Genomic DNA, 17,887 nt, shown 5'->3' with positions numbered 1-17,887 from the left:
AAATGCCTCCCTAGATGAATTAGTTAATTCATCTAGGGAGGCATGTGGTGAAGTTGTCTGCAAAGATAGAAAAATGAGAACATCATGATGGACACAAAAAATTAAAGGGAGGTCATGTTTAGTAATTTGTCCATTTAATAATAATGTTAGAGCTGAGTTGGATCAAGGGAATGGATACACTATGACAATGTTGGACTTTTCCAAAACATTTGATAGAATTTCACATGAAAGGCTGTTGCATAAACTATTGACTTGGATAAGTGGGTGGCTGACAGACAGATATTAGAAATGGCATATGATGAGTGTGAATCTACCAGATTTAAGGTGACCAGTGGTGTTCCCCAGGGATCAGTCCTTGGACCATTGTTGTTCAATCTATGCGTTAATCATATTGGAAGGACTTGACAGGAGATGTTCAAATGTTTGCTCATGATGCAAAAATATATAGAGTAATCAATAATGCTACTGAACAGCACTTACAGAATGATTTGAATAGCCTGGAACTGTGGACAAATGATCATGGTAGTTAGTTTATTGTAGTAAGTTTGTAATGAACTCTGGTATGATAGGATTTCCAATGGAATATTATATTGGTGGGATTATGCTTGGAGAAACTGATGAGAAAGCACATTATAGGCTAGGGATACTGGAGTTAGCAGACAGAAAGTTGAAGTTTAAAGGTCACAAATCAAAATTTGAAAATACTAAGAGGATAATTGCAATCCAGAAATGAACATTAATATGTAAGGATAGGGCAGTCATTTTGTCTCTTTATTTTTTTTCCCTTTGATACAACCACATCTGGACTACTATGACAAATTTCTCTTCTGGATTCTGTAGGGATGAAGATGTTGAAAGAAAGTGCAAAACGAAGAGTTACAAAGATGATATCGGGATTATGGAATGTGGATTATGAGAACAAGAGTATGTGGACTGCAGACACTGGTAGACTGGAGAAAGAGGGATGATATTATAGAAGCCTATAAAACTTCTGAAAGCACATTATAGGATACCAGCTGATGGAATTTGTGTGTAGGTAAGAAAGTGGCAAGAGTCAATGAGTCTTTGACTCTTTAGTGGTAATAATTATAATAACATTACAATCAGCACATCATATTACATTTTTCAATCATAATGTATATGTAGTTTTGGCCAATGCAGAATGTGATTTGGTTGGCTAAGTTACAAATTACTAACCCATCCTTCGTCATTTATCATCCAAATAGATACCTTATAATGAGATGCACTCTGGGAGGGTAAGTAATGGATAATGGATGAGAGGGCTCAGTCTATTCTTTCCATTGCTTATAGTGAAGTTCTTCTCCCTGCTATGTATCCTAAACCCTTTAGCAACCCTAAATAATAAAAAAAAAAAAATGAAGCCCAGAAATAAATCTGAACAGGTATTCAATGTCGATTCCAGAAGAGTGAGAAATTAAACATCAAGTAAATCTAATTCTTGGTTTTGAATAGTTAGAAGTGCCATATCTCAACAACAGCAACAGAAAACAATATAAACAAACCTAAAAGAAAAATAAACAAACATCCAAATTCAGTTTACAGGATAACTTAATTATGGGAAAAAAAACAAAGATGTATGCTATTTTTAAGTTTACTAAACAAATATCTTTATGTATTACAGTTATGTGATGCATTCTCAGTAGCCAATAAAAAGCAAAAATATCCATTACATTTAAGTTTTAGTTTAACTAGAAACAGAAGCCTCATCTTACCGTCAGTGATTCTACTTCTTTTGTTGTTGTTTCATTTTCATCAGCTGCTATTGCTTTTTCTTCAGTCTAAATAGATATTGATAATTATATAATCTATAGGCATTGACAGACGCCTTTTAAAATCATGAATTTACTACAGATCTGGAGAGCAAAAAAAAAAACTAACAAGAAACTATATAATTTTTTTTACATTAAAAAGAAAAACAGTTTAAAATGCTACAGTCTGAAAAAGATAAATAAACAAATTAACAACAGGGAATGGATACAGCCCAAATAAACTATACTATAAAAAGCACATCTATTACAGGATACATTCAACAAAATGTTTGTATATAGCCAAGGAATTTTGCTACTCTTCTCCCTCATGGTGATTAGTTCAGAGAGAGCTACCTAGGTCGAACTGTGGTTTCTATTTCAAAACAATCCTATATCAGGCAAAGAATCCCAACAGCCAAATTAAATCAAAATTACATTATCTGAAATATGAAATAATGATTCCATGACCCACAACTAATAACACAAATAAGATGGGAACAATCTTTTATGCCAACATATAAAGCCTTTATTTATAAAACTTTTGGCAATAAGTCATGCAGCTTTAGTATGACATGAAAGATTAACAATGCAGTACACTGATGAGTAGTGTTGTCACACTTTCTAACTGACTTGATATAGGCAATGTCTTTTTCCAGCAAATCCTCTGTGGAGGTGACAGCATGCCCCAAAGTGCAGATTGTTGGGTTTATGGTATTGATATATTTCTTATATTCCTTATGATGAAAAGCTACAAATCTCTGGACTAGTCAATGCAAGCTCTTACGAACACCAATGAATCCCAAAAGAGCTTATTGTTCTACCTAAAAGTGAAGAAATCTTTCAGAGTAAGGAAAGGATGTAGTCTGGATGTCAAGAGTTGCAGTTGATGGAGTACCCTGGGATATTTTGATTTATAGCTTTGTTGATGAATATAATGCTGAAAACTATTAGAATGAAATGCAGATTTTGCTCTTTTTTTTTCTTCTTTTTTTTTTGTAATAACATGTTTGTGAAGCAAAGAGAATGAACCAGATGAATAAGGATCCTCATAATGCGGGTTTTTGATATGGCTGGTGGCGAGACAGAAAATGAATATAAAGTTGTATGTGTGGCTATTTCACTCACACACACACACAAAAAAAAAAAAAAAAAAAAATTCACAGCAAAGAATACATTCTAAAAAAGTGAACACAATTGCTAATTTCAGTTTCTAGTGTAATGTGTGTTTCCTGAGGTAAATATAATTTTTTCCCCCTATTTGCCAAATTCTTGGTGCCCCATTACTGAGCCCTGCCATACTACGAAGATGTCATCTCCAAATCTATACTACATGAAGGTCCATGACAAATACTCATGGATATGCCGTTCACCTTTTTCTTTGTCTGCAACTCCTGCTTAATGAAGCTATTCATCCATCTAACTTATTTGATTTATCCTTCTGACTCTGGGTTATACATTCTGATACTGCTTTCTTCAAACATCCCTTGAATGCTACTGAAAGTGACTCTTCAACTTGTCATAATCACTTTGTAATTCCACATGTACTCCTTCTTAACAGAAAACTCTCTTTGCCTGGTCAAAACTACATGATCACTTTCCCCAAGTGGAGAGAGCATAGCTAATTTTTCAGTGCATATAATCTATATTATGTTATATCCCTAGATTATAGCAGCAACTAATTACATATTTTGTCTTGTTGGCCTCTATCTCATACCACATAGTTTCAAATGAACTACTCTTTTCATCCTTGTCCCCCCCCCCAATGTACTTCTACTCTTTTTAGCTTCAATTCATCTACTATCATTAGCAAGACCCCTCCCACTATCCTATCCTTCTATCATTTCTGAAGATACTATATCATTTGCATTCTATTCCTACGACTATATCATAATCACTCAAACAAGTCTCCCTGATGTCTATAACGTTTGGCCAAGTCGAGCTATCCAATGCCAAAAACTTCTCTATTATTAATAACAGGAAAAAAAAACACTGTGCACTGTTGCAGTTTGGCAGACATGAATGATTTGGAAGGTCAGAAATATGCAATGAAAGAGAATATGAAAGAGTTACAAAAATGAAGAGTGAGAAGGTAAAGATTGTGAGTCTGCTGGCATGTATGACAGGACAAAATTGAGAAGAAGAGCCACAATTGTTATTAAATCAATGAAAAGATTATGTATTGATGTATTGTGTTGATGGACTGCATTTGAATAGCTTTGAAGTTAGATGTTTGGAGGAAGTGAGAAGGTGGAAATGCAAACTAGAGGAAATCAGAGATAGAGGGGATGGAGTCAAGCATGTATCTAGTCACCCCTGGGCCAAATGAATGTAAGTGCAGAAATTATCATGAATGGTATGCTGTTTCCCATGTTTCAAATCTGAACAGGTTCGTAATGACATTATGCAAAGGATAACTATAGCTAAATTTTTTTATTGGGTCTTCGTGGTCTGGTCTGGGCCATTGTTACGCTTTCCTTTATCTTTATTATTTTGTATTATTCTTTGCATGATTTACTTTCTAATATATACTTTGGCTTCTGTCTGCTATCTTTAACTTCATGTATCCTAAGTCGTCTATCTTACGTGAATATGTGATCTTATCGCTTATCTAGCAAATTTCTCAATTTTGGGCCCCCAGAAATACCTGTTCCCTGATCACTATAAGCTATCCTTATTCACTCAGGCAAATTTATTTACTGCACCAGCCTGGGCCTTAAGGGTAGAGTTAAACTCAGCCTAAGGATAGTTATAGGGTATCAGGTGCTACTAATATCATTTACTATAATTCATAAGCCTAAGGTTTTCTAGTTTATTTGCAGTCGTGCCCCTTTTCTCTCTTAATTGGGATATCCCCGCGCACATATATGATCACAGGTTCGAAATTTTATAAAGGGTCAGGATCAGTCAGCATGGTCAGAAATACAGGCATGAAAAGTATCAAACAATTTTAATGAATTCATTATTTAATATAATACAAGAACAAAACAATTATTAATACTAAGTTAAACTCCTATTTTCCTCTCACTCTCTCATTCTTAAAATAAACATTGATTTCTAAAACTTTACAACTCAATTTTCTCAACTTATTTGACATTTTAGTTTACAACTCATTAGGCCAGCTAGGCATTTAGCACATTAATATTTTCCCTCGAGTGGATCACGACAAAATATCTAATAAACTAATATTTCTTAAAATCCAGTCCAAAGATATAGAGTTATTCACATGAATTTCAATTCTTCATACTTCCTTTTATCACATAATTGAAATACACTCTTTTCCATACTGTTAGTCAATTTCTCTAAAAGGGGCTAGAACATATGAAAGTACTTATCTACACTGTTTCGGTTTCTCTCCGTCCTTTCTTCTTTGTGAAGATTCTGGCTATCTTGATTCTACCACTGCATGGGATTCACGTGCTCTTCCTGAATCGGGCGCTGTTTTTCTGCTATGGATTTACGTCAACACTTCTTTTCATTGATGGTCTGTGATCGATCTTGCCATGCTCTGTGGCAGTGCCATGCTGGAACTTCTCGAAGATCAGCTCTTAAAAATAAGAACTGAACCACGATGAACACTTGTAGCACAAGGTGAGGATATAGGAACAAACAAAATGGGGGGGTTTCTCGCCGTGTTGCAGGTTTTATTCGCTCCCCAAGGGCACCACCTTTCTGAGTTTGATTTCTCCTATCGTCCTGCCGATTGGTCCCCGACTGGGTGACCTCACCGATCCTCATACGGGGCTTTCTAATTCCGGGAATGTATGCATCATGATATTTTCTCAGATGTAACACCCACAGGCACTTACACTCCTCTTGTAGCATTAGGGCGACCTTTGCCCCATCTTGCCAAATAATTTACATTCTTTTACGTGTAGAATATCACTAATAATTTCTCTTACAATTGCCCCTTTTTGTTGACTTACAGTTACATTTGATATACAGATACATTAATTTTAATTCAAACAGTTCAAAATTTTATTTACAAGATGTTATTTCCTATAAAACATAGTCACACTGTGCTAAATGTATGCTTATTTAATTTATGTTTACTGTTAGACTCTGGAATGGTGATGTCATGTAGAATGAGGTTGCCTGTTTCAGATCTAACACTATGGATGCAATGGGATGTTGAAATGCATGTGCACAAAGGCAATAGGTATCAAAAATAAAGGAGAGTTTTTTTTTGCATCGGTCAGCTTAACCTGGCCAAAAATTATACAATAATTATATACAATGATAGTTAAAGAATTTTCAACCAAGAAAAACAGAAGTTAAGGAGGATTTTAGATCTCAGGGAGAAAGTTATTTTAAGGCTAAAGCTACCTAGTGTGAGATAGACGCTAACAGGAAGAAATATATTATTGTTGCTGCTATGGACTAGGATGTTCAGAGGAAGTTGTGGATGCCATGTGTTTTTAGATTCGCTTGAGCAATTGGGAGTGCTTTATATGCACTCCCAAGTGCTCCCAATTTGCACTTTTAAATTTATAATTTAAAATAATTTCTAATAAAGCAATATTCTCTGAAAAAACAATAGTGATAGCCATAAATCCTTCATAAACAGTGATAAATGAATTGTAACATATAAAGAAAGAGAACATTTATCTCAGCCAGCATGATTACTGTTACATCTATATATGAAAAAAAAAAACTATTAATAATAAAATAATTAGCACATCATTGATTTACCATAAGAACTTTTGTTACAGGAAGAGGATCACTGTGTCTTTCTAAACTTTTCTCTTGCTTGTGAGATGCAACAGGAAGGATGTCAAATGGACAAATATAGTCTTCATATTCCACTTCCACTTTCCCACGTTTTTTTTTTAATCCAAACTGGTTCCGTCTGATTGCCTGTGATATTAAAATAAAAAAATAATAAAAAAAACTTAAAAAATTCACACACACACACACACACACACCACTACAAAGGATAAGAATCAGTACATAACTAGGTGGGCATTGAAACTACGGGAATATAATAGTGATGTGACTTATTTCCAAGAAAAAGAAATATAGTAGCAGACTGCCTATCTAGATCTTTAAGATCTGATGAATATTAACCATCTAAGGATAACCATTTGAATAAAGATGCAGAGAAGCCCCAAATTCATGTTATTTATTAGCAGTAGCACACTCAGGATTTAATCTTGGGGGGGGGGGGGGCGAGTTGCGGAGACGATTTGAGAATACAAACTACACATCACATACTACCTATGTGACTGTGCATCTGCAATGATTGCTAATTTGCAAGTAGTATAGAAATAGAAGACACGACACAACATAAATTTAAAAAAATGAATTTTAATTCATTTTTTTAAATTTATATTGTGCTATTTTGAAAATTTTCTAGTGTTTTTTTTTTTCCTTTTTCTTCGGGGGGAAGGGCCTCTCCCCCCTCTGGGTGCACCACTGTTTATTAGTAAGATAAAGAATCTAGCTCACTATCTTGGAAAAAAGATCAGATTATTCAAGCTCATAAAGTTGATCCTGTATTAAAAACTATTCATGATGCTGTACAGAGATGAGACTCAATTCGGTAAATTTTTAAACCTGGAAAACTTATATTTGGATAAGGATGGATTAGTATTATCCAGAAAAATGAAAGAAGGAAGGTTAAAAGTGAAAACACTAGTACCAACTCAAATGATTCCTTAGCTTATATACTCATGTTAGAAGTTTAATGGAGTGAATCAGCAATAGACAAGGATTAAAAATAATATTTATTTAAAAGTATTAAATAATTATTAAAAATTAAATATTTAAAAATTATTTTAAAATTATAAAAAAATAATATAAATATTAATTTTAATCCGTTCTTAGTAAAAAAAGGATTAAACTTCTAACAAGAGTTTCTTCCAGTACTTAAACCTTAACACACAGACTTGAATTATGTACACTTTCCATGATTCTGATATGGCCGGCCACCAACGATTTTCTAGAACCTGGCAAAAGAATAATGATCATTAAAATATTGTTATATCTGCCAATTCAGATCCCCTTTCAGAGGAAAAGCTCCACTGCAACCATTTCCTACTCCAAAAAGACCTTTTCAGGCTGTTGCTATTGAAAGTAGGTCCAGTGCTAACTACTAAAAAAGGAAATAGTATATTCTAGTAGTCATAGATATGCTGATTAGATTTCCTGAAATAGTCTCAATGAAAGATCAAACTGCATTTTTCCATGATTCTGATATGGCCGAGGACCAAGGATTTTCTAGAACTTGGCAAAAGAATAATGATTGTTAAAAGATTGTTACATCTGCCAATTCAGATCCCCTTTCAGAGGAAAAGCTCCAATGCAACCATTTCCTACTCCAACAAGACCTTTTCGGGCTGTTGCTATTGATGTAAGTAGGTTCAGTGCTGACTACTAAAAAAGGAAATAGTACATTCTAGTAGTCATAGATATGCTGACTAGATTTCTTGAAATAGTCTCAATGAAAGATCAAACTGCAAAGACTATTGCAAGGAAATTCGTGAATATGATTATTTGTAGATATGGCCTTATTCCTTAGACAAGATTTACTTTCAGATCAATAAGCAAATTTTATATATGAACTGTTCTTACAGTCCTGTAAATTACTAAACATCAAGATAATTTTTACTGCACCTTATCAACCTCAGTGATTAGGTATGTATAAGAAATTGAATAAAAATATAAAGTAAATTCTTTCCAAACTGGCAAACACTAAAACGAATGATTGGGACACATATCTTTCACAAACTTTACTTGATTGTAGATCAACTTTCATTTTGCTATCAAAGAAAAACCATCTTTTGTTTTATATGATTTGATCCAATTTTTCCTAATGAACTTGTTTCAGTCATTCATGTCAAAGGATATAATAATATAAATGAATACCTGGAAACAGTAGTAGATAAATTTTCCACTACTCATAGGTCAGTAGGAAAGATAAGTAAAGTAAGTTCACCAAAAACCAGACAATACATTAATCATTTTCAAAAATATATTATACACACCAGGATATTTAGTATTGCTGGACAATAAATCTAATATAAAAAAGAGTAGGAAAATTAGGAAGGACCAGTTTTTAGGAAGAATTTTAGACCAGTTTTCTCCTGTAAATTTTAGGATTCAAGATGTGAGAAATCCTTGCAAAATTGTAAATGTACAATCTGATAGATTAAAAGAGGTATTTCTTAGGAAGTAGAAATTTAATTATATTAGAAAGAATATGAAAGTTTTCCCTATACTAATTGTGTATCACATTCATTATCACACAGCATAAAAGGAAATATTTTAAAATCTCATAATTCAAATACACAGTAAAAGAGGAAATTAAGAAATTATGGTAAACCAAAACCTAATCAAACAAGAAAGTCCAGAAACCCAAAAGTACATAATTCAAATAATGTACATCATTAGAGTGATATTAATCATAAAGAATTTAACATGGATGAAGAAGTGGCCGAGTATCACAGGTTGGTTAATTTAGAATTAAAAACACCAGAAGAACTTAAGGGTAATTCAAATTTAGTTAGAAATGATAAAGAATCTCAGCCTATAGTATTTGATTCTGATAGTGATGAATGCATAAATTTATAACATAATTAAAATAATTTAAGTGAAATTTTTGAAAGGAATAGAAATAAAATATGCAGATATAAGGAATTGAAGGATTTATTGATTGACAAAATGTAGAGATAAGGCATCAAAGGACATCGTATATGTGAGGCAGATCAAAGACTCTGGAGGAAGAGTATCAAGGAGGGATGTGGATATAAGAAACAGATGGAGAATATACTTGAAGGGATTTTGATTGAAGAAAATGCAAGGACTAACAGAGAAGATGGGGAGCCTTATGAGGGGGATGGCGCAGACATTAATAGAGTGGAAGTGAAGGAGGCCATAAAGAGAATGAAGATTGGAAAACCGGCGGGCCCTGACAGGATCGCAGTGGAGACATGGAAGGCACCGGGAGAAGAGGGAATTGACCTGCTGTGGGACCTGTTAATAAAAGTTTTGTCAACAGGAAAATATACCCGAGGAATGGAGGGAAAGTACTCTTATCCCCATCTACAAGACTAAAGGGGATGCACAAAACTGTAAGAATTACAGAGGAATAAAGTTGATGTCCCACACAATGAAAATCCTAGAGGATTTTCATTGTGTGGGAAGACTGAGGAAGGAGGTGGAGATTGCAAAGGAGCAATTTGTCTTCATGCCTGGTCGATCGATGACAGATGATATCTTTGGGTTACGACAGATGATGGAAAAGTTTCGAGAGAAGCAATGGGAGCTACAGATGATATTTATTGATCTGGAGAAAGCATATGATAGAGTGCCGAGGCAGTCTGGAGGTGTCTGAAGGAGAAGAAGGCACCGGAGAAATATGTCAGGCTGGTTCAGGAGATGTACAGAAATGTGAGGATAAGCGTTCGGACCTGCCTGGGAGAGACAGAAAGTTTTCCAGTGACAGTTGGCTTGAATCAAGGGTCAGCATTAAGTCCGTTCCTGTTTAATATTGTGATGGAGGTGGTGATGGAGGAGGTGAGAGAAGTAAGAAGTAAGCAGACGTAAGACAGAGTATATGTGTTGCAAAGTGAAAGGCCAGGAGACAGATCTGGAGCTGGAAGGAAATGTCATCAGGAAGGTCAGTGACTTTAGATACTTAGGTTCAACAATGAAAGAGGATGGTGGGGCTGAGAAGGAAGTGGGATGCAGGAACTGGAGGGAGATGGCTGAAGTGCTATACGATAAGAGGGTGCCGCTCAATCTAAAATGCAAAATCTACAGGACAGTAGTGAGATCAGCTATGACGTATGATATGGAAACAGTGGCCCTGAGGAAAAATAACATCAGAAGGATGGAGGTAGCAGTGATGAGAATGCTTAGGTGGATGTGCGGTGTGACCATAAAGGATCGTCTGAGAAATGACTATGTAAGGGGAATGATGAAAGTTACGAATTTAGGAGCAAAGATACAGGAGGCAAGATTGAGATGGTTAGGTCATGTGATGAGGAGGGAGGAATAGTATGTGGGAAGAAAGGTCATGCAGATGGATGTGCAAGGGGGGGGAGAGGAAACGCAGGGCAGCCAAAGAAGAGATGGAGGGAGATGGTGGAGGAAGACTTGAGGATGAAGAACTTGGATGTGACAACAGCCCAAGACAGGAGGTTGTGGAGGAGATTCACTACAAACAGCAACCCTACTTAAGTGGTAAAAGCTGCAGAAGAAGAAGATATAAGGAATTGGGAGATTATATAAATTCCCAATTACATGGGTGGCTGAAAAGTTCTCAGCCTAAGAATGAAAAAACGAATTTATGATTGCAAAATTATTTTTATTTTTCAACATAATCTCCCTTAAGATTAATACATTTATTCCATCAATGCTTCAGCACAATTATCCCGTCCCTGTAGTGGTTCTTAGTAAGATCTGCAAAATATTCCTCTACAGCTGCAATCACCTCTTGATTCAAAGAAAAACGCTGACCAGCAAGGAAGAGTTTTAGTTTTGGGAAGAGACAGAAGTCGGAGGGAGCCAAATCTGGGGAACAGGGTGGATGTTCCAACAATTCATAGTGCAGATCCCTTAATTTTCCCATTGCCAAAACACCTTTGTGGACAGGTGCATTGTCCTGATGAAAGATGATTTTTTTATTCTGCAAACCGGGTCTTTTCAAACGAATTTTTTCGTCTAGCCTGGTTAAAAGATCAGAATAATATTCTCCGGTTATTGTTTTACCCTTTTCAAGATAATTAATAAACAAAATGCCTTTAGCATCCCAAAACACCGATGCCATGACCTTGTCTTCTTTGGCGCTGAACAACTGGCTGCTATCCACTGTTTTGACTGATGTTTGGATTCTGGTGTGTAATGGTGAATCCAAGTCTCATCCATAGTAATAAATCAACGCACAAAATCAGTTTTATTCATGTTAAAACACTCCAAGCACTGTTCAGAGATTTTCATGCTAGTGCGGTTTTGATCAGCATGGCACACATCTTGCGTGTAGCTTTTTGATTTGCAATTCTTCATGCAAAATATATCCTGCACATTCTTTTGAAATGCCTATAGCCTCAGCAATTTCACACACTTCGATTCGCCTGTCATCCAATACAATATTGTGCACTGATCAATGATTTCTGGTGTTGTTACACTTTTTGGACGTCCTTCATGTGGATCATCTTCAAGGCTGGTATGGCCACATTTAAACTTAATTGTCGAAAATGAAGGAGAAGAGTGCCCATAAACTTTTATGAACTTTGAATGAATTTCTTTTGGCATTAAACTTTCTTTTACAAGGAATTTTATAACTGCACAGTACTCAATTTTAGCCATTTCAGGGTATACAGACAACACTTTGGCTTCCGACAGTTGTATAAAAAAAACTAGAATGACTTGCAATTTCACAAGGATGCTTATGACAGATGTACCAACTTAAGAAAATTGGTACATTTTTGGTTGCCATTTATGGTCGAGGCCGAGAACTTTTCAGACCACTCACGTATTCTAGCATTGAATCATTATGAAACTACTACCTATTCAGGAATTGTAAATAAAATCTTTACATAATAATCAAGAATTTCATTATAGTTTTAGATCTATGCATAAGCATTAAAAGAATTGTAAATTTTGTTAGATTAAGATAAATATTTAGGATTTTTTTTTTTCTTAAAAAAAAATTGAGAAAGATGAAACTGATGTAAAAATAGTCATAATTTATAATAACACAGGTGTACAGGTAGTCAACTGACAAGTGGGCCATCTAGAGTTGGATTTAAAGCAGTTTAAGTTATTTGGATGACGGTAGTTTTAAAATGATAATCTCTAAAATGTTTGATAAATTAATGCAACCATGCTTGTTGATGCTTAAGAGTACTTCATTCAATGAATCAAAAATGGAGAGAAGGAATATGGTGGGCACACAGAAGGAGTCAAACAATGATTACATAAGGAGAAAAACAAATTAAGAACTTCTGGTTCAGATTCTAAATGGCTGAAAAGTGCATTCAGCTTTATAAAAATATTAATGAGATCAGAACTCTTTCATCATATGTTGGAAGTTTTTTTTTCCCCCACTTGGTTAGACTATAATAAATTTAGTTTAATCCTTTATCCAAGTGTAAGCAAACAAAGTATGTGCCTGAAGTATCTTCAGGACTGAGGAAACTCGTGGTAAAAGTGTACTAAGCTCTCATCACTTGTCTCAGTATCTCCCATAATGCAAAGCGCATTATCATGCGGACATGTATAATGCTATGCATTAAGGGAAGGGCCACTATCCAGACCGGTTTCAATCTTTATTGAGGTGTGTTTAAGTAAAGACCTCTCTAAAAATTAGGCAATCCCCCAGACCACTCCCTACAAGTGACCGAAGGATCGTCCAACTCAGCATTGTTCCACTCAGTGACAGGCTCACCCTGGTCACCAAGAAGAACTTCTCAGCGTTGGCTCTACCCAGTGACAGGCTCACCCCACCACCAGACAGAGCCATAATCTCAGTGGTGATCCCACTCAGAGACAGACAAAAATCCACCCCAAGCAGAGCCTCTCATACCTCAAGGAAAGAGACAACTTCTGTGCAAAAGCACATCAGTGGAAGCCAGACCTGAGGTGATACTACACTTGATGATACTAAGGTGGAAGTAATGGAGAAGTCATATTTACCTATACGAGTTGCCAAAAGGTGTCTCACCTTATTATTAAATTACTCTGAATTAGAGAAAGTTGTTGGAAGTTTTTTTTTTTCCCACTTGGTTAGACTATAATAAATTTAGTTAAATCCTTTATCCAAGTATAAGAAAGTAAGTTTGGACTGAGGCAACTCATGGTAAAGGTGGACTAGGCTCTCATCACTTGCTCCAATAATGCAAAGCACATCTCCTTGTGGACATGTATAATGCTATGCATTAAAGGAAGGGCCACCGAACATCTTTCTCTAATCCAGAGTAATTTAATAATAAGGTGAGACACCTTTTGGCAACTCGTATAGATAAATATGACTTCTCCATTACTTCCACCTTAGTATTACCACCTCTGGGTCTGGCTCTGGCTCCCACTGACGAGACCTCAATAAAGGTCAAAACTGTCTGGGTAGTGGCCCTTCCCTTAACGCATAGCATTATACATGTCTGCAAGGAGATGTGCTTTGCATTATGGGAGATACTAAGACAAGTGATGAGAGCTTAGTTCACCTTTACCACAAGTTGCCTCAGTCCTGAAGATACTACAGGTGCAAACTTTGTTTGCTTACACTTGGATAAAGGATTAAACTAAATTTATTATCTTTCATCATATCAATCATATGTGTTGATTCATTGTGTGAATCTACACATATGATTCGTTGTATTTAACAGCTGTATTTAAAATACTTTAAACACAACTAGCATGAGCATAGGTTTCACTGTATGCAAAAGTAATTTAGTATACTAACCTTAATCTTACTGCATGGAGTAAGAGGAACATAACCTTGCTGAGTTTCACATTCTCGCTTCTGTTGCATCAGATCTGCTCCTACAACTTCCTTGAAGTGAGTAGTTAAGTGGCGTCTTAAGAGAGTCTTGGTTGAAGGTATGTTAAGTAATGATGCCAAAAGCTCAGCATTAAAACGAGGCTCATAAACCTTAAAGAAAATATACCAGCATTTATAAGTTCAATTTTTAAAAAAATTTTAGATTTATACAGTAATTGAAAATTGGAAAACAACAAATGGCCTTGAAGGAAAACATTAAGTTATCAGAGAGTTGATATTAAATTAATGCCCAAAATGCTGAATATATCAATTTAACAAAAAAAAAATAAATAAATAAAAACAATAATGAAATGCTAATGTAGTACCCCTTTGCCGACTTTGAATTGTTGTAAATTGTGAATGTTAACAGGAAATACATGGATCAGAGAAACATATGGACTAAGAGATTCAAAAAGGAAAGCAGAGGAGAATGGATTTGATGAGAACAAAAGTTTGATTTGAGAAGGAAATTGGATAGAAGTTGAGGAGTTATGGAGGGGCAATAAATCTCTTTGTTTTTTCCTAGTCCCATTACATGAAATGAAAGGAGTAGAACGAGAATGAGATATATATGCACTGTGTGGAAGATGATGTTTTAAAAAAGAAAAACAAACGCAAACTGAGATACTTACCAAACTGAGTAAGAAGATTGTATAAGGCTTTGATTAGGCCACACATGGACTTCTGTGCACAGATTTGGTCACCTGGTTTTCAAAAGGATGAAGAGATGTTGGAAAGGGTCCAGAGATGACTTACTAAGGTAGTTTCTAATCTCTAGAATGTTGAATATGAGTAAAGGTTGAGAAGATGCAATTTACATAGTCTAGGAGGAAGAGGGGGAATGATATAATAGAGACCAACAAGTTAGTAAGAGGTTGTTATAAGATCAATGTTGCAGAGGTTTTACAGCAAACGGTGGGAGATCAAGGGAGAACCAGAGGACATCCCTGGAAGCTGTATAAGGGGCAGGGGAGTGAGAAGCAGGTTTTTTTTGCATGCAGACTTGTGAATGATTGGAATATGCCTTGCCTGAGAGTGCGGAATCTGCAAAGAATTTGAGTGTGTTTAAAACACAGTATGATGAGCTGTGTGTATGACAAAAGGACCTCCTAGATAAGTCTTTGACTTCATGGGGGTCTTGGGATAATAATAATTATTATTATTGTTGTTTATAAAACCATTTCCTAATGATTTCATGATGCTATACTTTTCTTCAAATACTACCTGCTGAAAGTTCACTTCTGCTTTTTTTGTTCTTTGGCATATCAAGGAAAGAAGTAGTCCACATTCACAAAAATGTTTCATGGCACAGAAACTCCCTACACTGAGCCAATAGCTTCACACACAATAAATTTGGAAGATTTATCATCATCATCATCATCAGGACAAGACCTCCAGACTCAAGAAACTTGCAGTAGAGGTCCACTTTATATCCCACAAGGTCAGTCTTACCGCACTTCATTAGAATCATTCTGTCAATACATCACCGTCTTCTCACCATTCCCTTAAAACACGTATTCAGTTGCACAGATACACACACACACACATAAGCTATATGTGTGGAACTTCTACATATAGTTCAACTTCCTTGCACAACTTGCAGATATAGCTTTAGTAGCCATTTGTTAAGCACCTTTTCATAATTTATGTATCTCAATCCTCATTCTTCACCAATCAAATTCTGGGAATTACATTTCCTCAACCAAGCCTCACAGCCATATTCCAAAATCCTGATAAGACCAGTCTGCACACTATTAATCCTGATGTGATGTGATCTGATCAAGGTTCTATACAAAAAACATCCTTAACTCTGTTTGTTAATGCTCTTCTCACCATTACATCAAGTGACTGGGTGGGCTTTATGACTGTTGCAATGTGGCAGTGTAAAATCTCTTGTGGTGAAACATAGAAATATTTTTTACCTATATCGATTTTACATGGGCCATAAAACACTTATAATTAAGAGTGTATATAACCGAGTGTAATGTAATAAATTGTGTAACATAATGTTAGAATAACTGAATGTAGAACCACAAGCAATTGTAGCTAAAAAGATCAGACAGGATTAGACTAGTAAACTGAAGGTCAACAACAGTCTCAAAGGTCACAGAAATATACGAGTTTTGCTGCCAAAACCTAACGTAAGCATGGGTGACGTAAGAGTACTTCCAGTAAATCCGGGAAGTTTTGGAAGGAAGGCCAAGGGATGGCCAATGATATAAAAGGCGGAGATTGAGGGGCAAAAGCTGCTCTCTCTTATTTTTTGTTCCTGTGGTGGCAAGCCTTTGCGAAGATGGGGAAGAGTCGGGTTCCTGTGAACAGTAGTTTAGTTCTGGAGATCATGGGGAATTCGCTGGCAGAACAGGCCATATTTCAAGGTAGCCTTCCGTGAAATTCAACGAGTGTACTGATCTATGTGCGTGGTGAGTTGTCGTAGCCGAACCAGTCCCTGACATTGGCAAAGAAATACATTACTGTTACAAGGAAGGAATTTGCAAGATGACAACCGTAGGATATTATTATTATTATCATCATCTCAGGCAACTCCAAGGAGTCGAAAGACTCATCGAGGGAGGCCCTAACATCATATCAAGAGCAACTATTCGACATTCACACAGTATATATCATACCTCGCCTTGACCTCATTCACAGTCATAGCACCCACAACAGACTGTCAACTAATTCCACTCATTCACCACTCTCCAAGTAAAAAACCTAGTTCTAACACCCCTGCTAACCACATTCTTGCCCAACTTCCACGTATGGCCCTAGTCCTCCCACCACCAATCCTATTCTCAAAAATATCTTCTGGATTAATCTTATAGAAACCCTTCAGTAATTTGAATCTCTCAATCATATCACCCCTTTTCTGCCTATCAAGCAATTTTTGTAACCTACAAATCTTCAACCTGTTCTCATAAGGTTCATTCCACAGACCTGCTATCATCTTGGTCACTCGTCTCTGGATCCTCTCCACCTCCTCCCCATCGAAAAGAAACCCTGGCGCCCATATCTGGGCACAGTAATCGAGATAGGGTCTTATCAAGACTCGATATAGAGAAACAATAACTTGTTTGTCTCTGCTTGTTAAAGTATTTTTCAGCAACCAAGTGATTTGATGAGCTGTTTTGGCCACTTTTGCAATGTGCCCCCTAAACTTCAACTTCCTATCCACAAACACTCCCAAATCCCTGGCCTCATCAATCTCCTGGAGTACAGTTCCACCAATGTGATATACTGCTGCTAATCTTTTCACTCCAAAATGCACAACCTTACATTTTGCCATGTTGAATTGACATCTATTTTCCCTAGTCCAGTCCTCCAAACTATCCAAATCATCCTGCAAAATTTTGACATCCTGTGCACTCACAATTGCTCTACCCAGCTTTGTATCATCAGCAAACAAGTGAACACTTCCTCTCAGATCCTTTCCTATATCGTTAATGAACAAATTGAAAAGTAGTGGTCCAAGAACAGAACCCTGTGGCACACCACTAGTCACAAGCCGTCTTTTGGACTCCACTCCGGAATAAACCACTCTCTCCATTGTGAGTGTTTGATGGAGAGATGGTATCTCTCCATCAACCACCCTCCTATCCATCTCACCAACCCTATATCCATCCCCATCTGCTCCAGT

At 36.1% G+C, this 17,887-nt stretch overlaps 1 protein-coding gene across 4 annotated transcripts in view; it reads right to left on the bottom strand.

The window, feature by feature from the left end:
* The window catches only part of LOC150092525 (liprin-beta-1-like), a 494,640-nt gene that overhangs the window by 22,720 nt on the left and 454,033 nt on the right, over positions 1–17,887 (bottom strand). For all 4 annotated transcript variants that reach the window (XM_090414366.1, XM_090414364.1, XM_090414365.1 and 1 more), the window contains 3 exons: positions 14,173–14,361; positions 6,459–6,623; positions 1,734–1,799 (listed from right to left, as the gene is read on the bottom strand). In XM_090414366.1, coding sequence (XP_090270492.1) covers positions 1,734–1,799; positions 6,459–6,623; positions 14,173–14,361 — 420 coding nt within the window. The remainder of the gene's footprint in view (positions 1–1,733; positions 1,800–6,458; positions 6,624–14,172; positions 14,362–17,887) is intronic.

This window comes from Typopeltis vanoorti, chromosome 25 (assembly GCF_054136105.1).
Source record: "Typopeltis vanoorti isolate ZY-2024b chromosome 25, IOZ_Tvanoo_1.0, whole genome shotgun sequence".
Taxonomy (NCBI): Eukaryota; Metazoa; Arthropoda; class Arachnida; order Uropygi; family Thelyphonidae; genus Typopeltis; species Typopeltis vanoorti.
Note: the sequence above shows the minus strand (reverse complement) of the source record. Positions and strands in the feature narration are given on the sequence as shown.